Source organism: Miniopterus natalensis, chromosome 3 (assembly GCF_054644295.1).
Source record: "Miniopterus natalensis isolate mMinNat1 chromosome 3, mMinNat1.hap1, whole genome shotgun sequence".
Classification (NCBI taxonomy): Eukaryota; Metazoa; Chordata; class Mammalia; order Chiroptera; family Miniopteridae; genus Miniopterus; species Miniopterus natalensis.
The window spans coordinates 100,100,207-100,110,053 of record NC_142083.1 but is presented as its reverse complement, the minus strand read 5'-3'; the positions used below and the strand labels follow the sequence as shown (position 1 = coordinate 100,110,053).

Sequence of the window (9,847 nt, the reverse complement as noted above, 5' to 3'; positions counted from 1 at the left end):
GGGAAAGCTCGCAGAGGCGCCGTCGTCCTGGAGCCCCAGCTAGTCCCCGCGCAGTGTCCAGCCGGCCCTCTGCCTGCCTCCCCTCCTCTCTCAGCACCTGTCACCCCCTCACTGCCCCACCCGTCTGTTACCCATCCTTTCCCCATTAAAAAACTTTAATCCATCATGTCTCTCACTCTGTCTTTCCACCTGTCCATCACCCTTCCATCCAGTTCGTGCCACATTACTTCCCTGCCACCCGTCTACCCTTCCCGTCCTGCATTTTCCCATTTCGCCAACGCCTCCACCCCGCGCTGACGGGATGCTTCTTCAGGGTGCCTTTCCCTCCAGGCGGCCTCGGGTGGAGCACACCACCCGCGGAAAGCTCGTGGAAGCGGCCGTAGCCGAGCGAGGGGCGGGCGCAGCGGGTCTGACGGCGCTGAGGGAGCTGCGCACCCAGGGTGGACTCGGCGCAGGCCGGGGCCCGGGGCTCAAGGCCCGCTGGAAAGCCTTCACCCCCTGGGCACAGGTGGGTGTGGGGCGAGAAAAACAAAATCTTAGCCAGCACGTGCTATGTGCCAGGTGGCAAGGTCTCTTGCTCAGCCCACACGACTCTGTTTTAGCTCAATTTTAGAGGCAGGGAAATGGGTTCAGAGAGATGAAAGGGGCTCAGAGTGCCCTGGGTTGAAATCTTGGCTCTGCCACTTTCTTGCTGGGTGTCTTTGGGCAGCTACAAGGCTCAGTTTCCTCATTCATAAAGTGGAACTGCTGTGTACCTTACAGTTGTGATGCTGTGAGGCTCCTGGCTAACAAGGCATTGACAAAATGCCAAATATGGTTCCCGCCCAGTCGGTGATCAAACAGGGATGGCTGTCATCATTATACAAGAGGTTAGGGTTCAAACCCAGGTCCTGTGCTCCCCCACTTCACAAACCATGTCTCGGTCCATCCTTCCACTCACAAAGACCAGCTCCCTCCTGCTCCCCCCCAGCCGGCTGGCGGTGTCCTGCTAGGAAGCAGAGTGGATCTCACAGCTCTTCTGCACTGACTTGTGCCCCACCCCCAATTCCTGCATTGAATTCCTAACTCCCAGAGCCTCAGAATGAGACCTTAGCTGGAAAAAGAGCCCTACGGATGTCACTGTAGACGAGGGCACACTAGAGCAGGGCCCTGAGCAGTATGACTGATGTCCTTGTCAAAAGGGGGAATTGGACACGGACGTGCACACGGGGAGCCCATCACGTAAGACTGCGGTGATGCTGCTGTAAGCCAAGGAAGCGCTAGAAGCCAGGAGAGGCCTGGAACAGATCCTCCCCAGCCCGTCAGGGAACACAGCCCTGCTGGTACCTGATCCGCACTGCCAGCCTCCAGAACACGAGGCACTAAAGTTCTGTTGTTTTAGTCACTGGGTTTGTGGTATTTTGTTATGACAGCTCTATCAAAGTAATACAACCACCACAGGCCGTTTTCTCTGTGTAGAGGTGTCACACAAGGGTGCTGTCCAAGGCAGTGACCAGACTGAAGTCCACTGTGTCAGGGCCTGTGGTCACTGCTGCCTGACTGTGCCCATGGAGCCTGGCCAGAGCCAAAGCTTGTCAAGCCTTAGTAAATGGTGTTTTTTTTTAACATGATGAAATTTTACTTTATATATACATCAATGTAACCACCACTCGGGTCAAGCTATAGAACATTTCCAGCATACCAGGTGCCTCATGTGTGACCCCAGGGTGCCCTCCCCACAGACAGGTAACCACTATTCTGACTTCTGTTGCCTACAATAGTTTTGCCTGTTCTTGACTTCATACCAACAGAATTACAGTATGTGCTCTTCCATGTTGTTTCTGTTGCCCAGTGTTCATAAGATTGATGTGTCTTGGCCCTGGCTGGGTAGCTCATCGCCCGAATATGCCAAGTTGTAGGTTCAATCCCCAGTCAGGGCACATACACGGATCAACCAATGGCCAGCTGGTGTGGCTCAGTGGTTGATGTCGCCCTATGAACCAGGAGGTCAGAGTTCAATTCCCAGTCAGGGCATATGCCCGGGTTCCAGGCTAGATCCCCAGTGGGGGGTGTGTAGGAGGCAGCGGGTCAATGGCTCTCTCATCATTGATGTTTCTATCTCTCTCTCCCCCCCTTCCTCTCTCTGAAATCAATTTAAAATAACTTTTTTTTAAAAAAAAAGAATCAGCCAATGAATGCGTAAGTGGAACAAATCCATGTTTCTCTCTCTCAAATCAATTTTAAAAAGACTGTTGCATCCTGTTGAATACAGATGACATTGTTCCAACTGACAAGTGGTATAGTATTCCACTGTACAAATGTATCACAGGGAGGGACATTGACACCATTTCCAATATTTGACGTCTATGAATAAAGCTGCTATAAAACATTCTTGAATATGTCTTTTGTCGAACACATGCACTCATTTCCCTTGGTGGAATTGCTGGCAAAGGGTATGCATAGTTTTTACTTTAGCAGAAATTGCCAGTTTTCCAAAGTGGTTAAACCAATTTACAGCCCCCCCTCCCGGCTGTGGTGAGAGTTCTGATTGCCCTGTATCTTCATATTGTCAGTCTACATGCTGCTAGGTGTGTAGTGGCAACTCATTGTGCTTTAATTGGCATTTCAGTGATGGGTAAGGTTGTTGAGCACCTTTTCGTATACCTGTTGTCCATTTCCCCCTCTTTGAGCCTTTTGTCCATTTAGAAAAATTGGGGTGTTTATCTTTTTCTCATTGATTTGGACTTCTTCTTATATTCTGAATGAGCCTTTTAATAAAGTTTAATCTCACCCCAAATTTATACACACACGTTCCAATCACTTGAGTTCAAAAGTAATTTTAATCCTATTAATGAAATAAAAGCAATTTTTTCATAGAAAATGACCCCGGGTCACATAATACATGACACATTCATTTCATATGCACATGTTGGGACTGGCCCAGCAGACCCCGCCCGATGCTCATGCGTGAGTAGAGCACTCGCTCTGGACTGGGCACCACAGCTGACTTGTTCAGTTTGGCTGAGCTGGGGAGGGAGGTGGAGATGAGGCTCACATGTTTCTTCTTCCTCCAGGATGGGCTGACAGTGAACCTGCATAACCCTGTGGACCAGGGTGGTGGGAAGCACAGAGCGAGGGGACCAGGATCCAGCCTCTGGTTTCCAGAGCGGGGCTCCCACAACTAAGCTGCATGCTCAGTGTTTACTATGTGCCTACCACGTGGCAGTTCTGGGGACCCAGAGATGGTTAGGACACCAGCTGAGAGAGTGTGTGAGGGTTCTGATTGCCCTGTATCTTGATATTGTCAGTCTTTTTATTTTCAGCCATGCTGGTAGGTGAGAGAGCCTCATGGTCAAGGAGACCATGCTGAGCGAGCTCATGGTCAAGGAGAAGAGTTGACAAAAGGCGCAAGGAAGCATGACATGGAGTGCTAGGTGTTGTAAGTGGTGTCACCTCTATAAAGGGACATTTGGTCAGGATGCTACGGGAGGAAGGCTGGAGGCTCCCAGCTCTTGATGGGTCCCAGGGACATCTTCAGAGTGAAGCTGATGCCATTTGAGCTGTGCTTTGATGGATGAGCAGGAGTCAGCAGGCAGAGGGTGGCAGAAGGACATTCCAGGCAAGAAACTTGGTGCAGAGTTTCCCCACGAGTGACACTCTGTGACTGGAGTGTAGGGTGTGTTGGGGGACAGGCAGGAACATTAGTGCAGATCCTGGGATGGCAGAGCCTTCCCTCCTGCCCCAGCTTCCAGGGAGCCCTGCTGCCCAGGACAGTGTTTCCTGGGGTGTGGGTCACAGCTCGCCAGGCTCTTCACTCTCAGGGTCAATATGTGCTCAGTGGGTGGTTCTTTGTAGTATGGCCTTTCTGTTTAGAAGAATTGTTATTTTTTATTCCTTCCCACAGTTACTACTGTGCACAAAACAGCATACTTCCTGGCCCTTGGTGGGCACTCAAAGGGTGTGGAATCCACCTCCCTTACCTGAGAAGACGTCTCTACGGAAGAATGACCTTTGGTTCTGTATCATTTTTCTTCTGGAGTTGGGACCTAGTGGACAGGAATGAAGGAGGGTGGACCCCCCCCCCCCCATGCTCAGAGTTCTGGGCCTGGTGGAGAAAAGCAGGGCAGGAGCTCTTGGAACAAGGGTGCCATGGCCAGGGCGGTAGGGGCTGCTGGAAGGGCTTACCTGAATGACTGGGCCTGCCAGAGGAAGCTTCTGGCCTTGGTGATCTCCTGGGCCAATCTCCTTAAATCATCTCCTTCAAATAGTGGCAACATGGAGTCCTTGAAAAGGGGAAATAAGTGTTTAGACCCATTCAGTGACTAGATGGGACATGAAAATCCAAAATCTCAGGAGAAGAATTTTAGAGCTAATTAAATGTAGCCTCCCACCCGGTGCAGGAAATCTTGTGGGCCCTGGCTTGCATCTTGCATGTTTCTGGGGACGGGGAGCTCACGACTGGTTAAAGGAGCCATTCTGCAAACAGGACACTTTGAAAGAGATGTCTAAGAGTCAGTGTAGGGAGGGGCCATAGAAAATCAGGATGGTCTCTGAACTTCACCGAAGGCAGCAGAACAGAGCAGAATACGCTCCTTATCCCACTGAGGCAGGAAAACCTACTCAGCCCTTTCTCTGTTTCTCCTAGTGAAACAGCTTCGCAGACATGCTTTCTTCTTCTGTCAACCAATGAAATTCCAGGGCCTACCCTTAAAAGGAAGGGTAGCAAGAGACTCTGAGAGAGAGATGGTGTCGCTTCTCCCTGGCAGCAGGAGCGGGGACGACCCCATTCCACATCCACAGGCTACTCACAGTCTGATTTGATAAAGCACTGAACTGAGAGCCTTCACGATATTGTAAAGTTCCTTTTCCTGTGTAACAAGGACATTCATTACTTTTACTTGTTGTGTCCTCTATATTATTTGTAATATTTGGTCCTAAAGCAGTCACTGAAACAAAGAAAGCATGCAAAGTACTTGACTTCAAACATTATGCCATGTCTTGGGACAGTGATCTTTTTTTTCTTTTTTTAATGTCTCTTTATTGATTTCAGAGAGAGAAAGGGAGAGGGAAAGAGAGAGAGATAGAAACATCAATGATGAGAGTCATTGATTGGCTGCCTCCTGCAAATCCCTTACTGTGGATGGAGCCCCAAACCAGGCATGTGCCCTGACCAGGAATCGAATCACAATCTCCTGGATCCTAGGTCGATGCTCAACCGCTGAGCCACACCCAGCCTGGGGAGTAATCTTTTTTTAAAATTGAATTTAGAGAGAGAGGAAGGGAGAGGGAGAGAGAGAAACATTGATGTGAGGGAGAAACACCAATGGTTGCCTCCCATACACACCCTGACCAGGACCAAACCTGCAACCTGGGCATAGGCCCTGACGAGGAATCAAACCCGTGACCCTTCAGTGCACGAGATGATGCTCAGCCAATGTTGAGTCACACTGGCCAGGGCCTGACAGTAATTTTTAAACCTCCAACAGGAAATCTGGAATTCTGGTTGGTTGTGTTACTTGATAATTTGCTGCCCTGCAAATGTTATAACTGACAGTGGAACATTCTAAAAGGTAGAAATAAGCGCGGTTTTCCTGTTCCCCTGGAAGAGGCTCAGGGATGCCTTCCTCTTGTCCCACATGTGATGGAACCCATGACTTCACCAGGTTTATTACAGAACAGATCATCTAAATATCTGCCTCAATGACTTTAACCCAGGCAGACAGAAACACGCAGGAATTGAAGGCCAGAGCTCGGGGGCATGGGTGCCTGAGCTCCAGTTTTAGCATTATTCTGACTTCAGGTATGTTCCCAAGCCTGGCAAAGCCTGTTTCTTCACCCATTCAAGGGGCAGAAGAATGGCTGGGAGGGTTAAAAGAGGTAATCCATGTAAAGCAACAAACCTACACCTAGTAGGTGCTCAATAATGCAAACTGTTGTTTCATTAAATAGCACCCCGAAACTCTGCTTCTTTCCCAGCCCTGAGGAGGGGCAGGGAGAGCTCTCAGAGGAGAGCAGCAGGGAAGCACAGCCTTTGTCATCAACACTTTGACAAGAGAGCAGGGATCTTTCCAGTTAGGGGTAAAAACCATGTCAGTTAACATTTTTTTGAGCCATTTCAGTAGTTCCACAACCTACCCTTTCATCCATGAAGCCCTGGAGCAGGCCATGGATCTGGAAGAGCAGGTCCTCGCCAACAAGGCAGTGATAGCGCCCCCCGGTGAGGGAGGCCAGGCTTCTCAGGAAGTTAACCTCGGCCCTGGAGGGAGGAACAGAGAGAGGTGCCTGCCTGAGGCCAGAAGACTGACCCCCCGGCCCGTTCCTGGGAGCCCCAGCCTGGGGACTCATGCGGAAGTCTGTCAGCCAATGGGCCTTAGGCCCCGAGGCTCTGTGCCACTGAGGCCAGGTCAGGGTCACCAAGCCCATGTCCCGCCAGCCTATGGCAGGGACAGCAGCTGCCACCCTGTGGGGGGATTCACCCATTCACACGTGATAGGCTGGAGTCCTCAAAGCGCACGGCCGCACTCTAGCCCCCTCCCTACCTGGACATCCATCCAGTGCCTGCTGGGTGGTAGGTCTACCAGCAACACAGTGCTGGAGCTCACGGTTTAGGCACAGAAATAAAATATGCACCTAAATAATCACATATTAAATAATCACATTATTTGCCAATAATGTTCACTTTTTTTCTGAAGCACTTAAATCTCTCTTGTCTAACACATGCTCTTCCTTGGTGATCATTTATAAAAACAGCCGTAACAATGCTACTTTAAACTTTCCCCCCCTAACTGTTCATAAATGTGCTCCCAGGAAAGACGGGGAGGAAAAGTGCGCCACGTGACTGTGGGAATCGGTGCAAAGCTGTCCGTGTGCAGTCAGAGGAACAGGCCCTACGCTGGCAGGTTAAAGGCCAGCTCCTGCCCAGCTCCCAGGGCCTGACTCACAGGCCCGGGCGCCGGGGTGGGGGGTGGGGGTGGGGGTCTGACCGGAGCCCCTGGACCAGGCGAGTGCTCCCACCTGCCCGTGCCGCGCGGGGAGATGGTGTGCACTCTCACGTCTCGTTCCTGCCGGAGTCGGCGGACTTCATGCAGAACGAGGCTGCAGCTTGTGTCTGGCTTCCCGTCAGTCAGGAGGTACAGTCCCTCCACGTCCTGAAGACTGAAGGCTTTCTGAAAGGGCACGCAGGTGGTCTGGCTCAGGGTGGGTGCTACCAGGAGGGGAAACCCATGGCCTGCTGTTCCCACAGAAAATGTGTCTGACTGGATCCCAGTGGCTTCCCCGTTAAGACTGAGAGACCCCCTTTCAGCCCACCACTGATAACAACGCTGCCGAGGGTTAGGAGAAAGCACAGTTCACTTCCTGGCTGGTCAACCCCAGGCAAGTCACTTAACCTCTCTGAGCCTCTGTGTCTTCTATAGAGAACAAGAAGAGTCCCTTTCTCACTGGGTTGTCAGGAAGATAAAACGATTTAGCACTTAGTAAATTCTGAAGTATTGTGCAGTATCTGCATGTGGGCTGATGCTACTTCCACTCTGCTGCCAGGTCGGGCTCAGGGGCAGAACTTGCCAGTAATGCCTGCAAGACTGAGGTGCTGCCCTGAGCATGCAGGTGGGTCACCCACTGCATGGCCTCGTGACATGCTGTGTCTGTGGGCTCCACCAGGGTGTCCTGCCACAGTTGTAGGTCTTCTGAAAAGCTGATCAGGTTAAAGCTGGGGAGGGGGGAGAAAGAGATTGGTTGGAACATGCCAGTCTGTACTGAATTCTGGGGAAGTAATCTCTGTGAGGACTGGGTTGGGGACCACCCGAGAATAAGTGAAGATTCTGGGTGCAGACAGAAGTAAATTTTAATACCCCCTCAGCCACTTGTAGGTTGTGTGATCTCAGACAAATTATTTAACCTAAGTCCTAGTTTCTTTTTCTGAAAAATGGAGATAATGCCACCTTAGGTCATTGTGAGGAGTGAGTGGAATCACGCATCTAAGTGCTCAATAAATGTTTGCTCTTTGTATCATGAGGGCAAGAGTGAGTCCCAGTCTGGGGCCAGTCTCCTGCTGACCCCTTAGGGTCAAACCTTCTGAGTAGAGAAAACAAACAGCCCACTGCCTCTACCCCTTAAAAACCAAGTTCAGCTGAAATGCACAGTCCAGGATGGTTCCTTTCCTTTGCCTGCAGCTGCCCCTGGGCCCAAGTAGGATTTCTAAAATCAGTGTTCTTTCGTGCTCATTTGTGCATTTCAGAAAGGTCCTGGCCTATGGAATGGTGAGGAGGGAGTGCTCTTGGCCAGGAAGCCCCAGGAACGACCCCTTTCAGCCCCACACTACCGTCTCTTACCTGTCACAGTGCTTCCTCAGCTGCTCCCAAATCAGCAGGATCAGCTCTGTCTTCACCTGCGGCAGGTAGGGGCCCATGGACCCCGAGGTGTCCAGCAGGATGCACACTCTCTTCTCCAAAACAGTGCCAAACAGCCTTCGGCTCCCTGCTCCAGGGGGGTTGGGGCAGAGGCAGGGAAGGAGTGAGGGCTCACCCCTCCTGGCTGCTTTTCCTCGCTGTAGCGGTCAAATTCACACGGTCTTGCAACACCTGTTGCCTAACTGATCACTGGTCAGATGTCAACCCGCTGGGAGATGGCCTTGGTGGGGTTGTTGGAGGGGTGGGCTGGCTGTGGCTCTGTCTGTGATCGCTTGTACACGTGGTTATAACTGCCCTGGGCTTGAGCTTCCAAATCCTTCAAGTTAAGTGATTGGACTCAGCAGAGTCTCAGTATTGTTTGGGGCTGGGAAATATACTACAGAACACAAAGTCCGCTGATGGCCCAACAGAACCAGCTGAGCATCTGTTATATGCCTGGTACTGTGCAGAAAACCCCCAACTAAATTGAGCCTCTCGAGGGTCAGCCCCTCAGTCACAGCCAGGAGGAAGATGTGGAAGATGGCCCTGCAGAACACCCCTGGACAGACCTGGGTCCTCTCTGGTGCTCTCTGGCCCCTGTTCCACCTCCCTGTCATCCAGCATCTTGCCTGACCTCTGAACCCAGAAGACATGCTGTACCTGATGACCCTCCTGGCCGAATCCCCCACCTAACAGTTTGTGAGTGCCTGGCCTGGGAAGGACTGACCCTGGGGTCCCTGGGGTTGACTGCCCTCTTCCCTCATGCCCCTCCACCCTCCAGGGCAGCGGGCAGGCTCACCAGATAGCAGCCACTGCAGCCTCTGGACATAGCGTCACATCACCTTCCTCAGGCGCGTGATGTACGCCTCAATTTCCCTGGGCGTCCACTGCACGTGCCTCACCACCCCCTGGATTAACGCGGGCGAAGGAAACTCCCCCATCACTTTTCTTCATAGTCCCATCACCCTCTAAAAAGTTCAGTCCGTTGAGGCTCATAATTTCCCAAACATTGTTAAATGTACCTGTTTGTTTGTTTGTTTTAAAGCTTTTATTTTATCACTAGACGTGTGGTTCTAGGGCGGAATGGGGAATTGGGATGATGGTTTTGTGGCAAATGTGGTCACTGTATTAATAACAAATATAGTCTCTCTAAATTTTAAATCAGAAAACCCTTCATGGCAGGATGGAAGGTGAGCTTGGATGGAGAGGGGGAAGCATGATTAGACTCCCTTAAACATTTTCTGGTGGGTAATCCTGAATTTGGCGGCTATTTTTATCTTTATGGTTCCCTCTCGTGCTGACAATGTTGTATAAGAGGGCAAGGAGAGACAATGAATGGGGTCTTTAAAAAAGCATGGCTAGATTTTCATTTTGTACTAAGTGTACTTGTTCCAGTGTCCGAGCAATGAGAAACAAGAGCCCCAAGTAGAAAACAGAGAACCCCTCACCTCCTCTGGTAGCCCTCGTCCCTGCCACCCTAA

The 9,847-nt window shown here is 51.1% G+C and overlaps 1 protein-coding gene across 1 annotated transcript in view; it reads right to left on the bottom strand.

Annotated features, from left to right (window-relative positions):
- Positions 1–3,973: 3,973 nt before the first annotated feature.
- VWA3A (von Willebrand factor A domain containing 3A) overlaps positions 3,974–9,847 on the bottom strand; it is a 45,311-nt gene continuing 39,437 nt past the window's right edge. Inside the window, 7 exon segments of the mRNA XM_087815230.1 lie at positions 3,974–4,025; positions 4,165–4,262; positions 6,115–6,235; positions 6,994–7,145; positions 7,543–7,687; positions 8,310–8,454; positions 9,166–9,274. Of these exon segments, the coding sequence (XP_087671356.1) occupies positions 3,974–4,025; positions 4,165–4,262; positions 6,115–6,235; positions 6,994–7,145; positions 7,543–7,687; positions 8,310–8,454; positions 9,166–9,274 (822 nt within the window).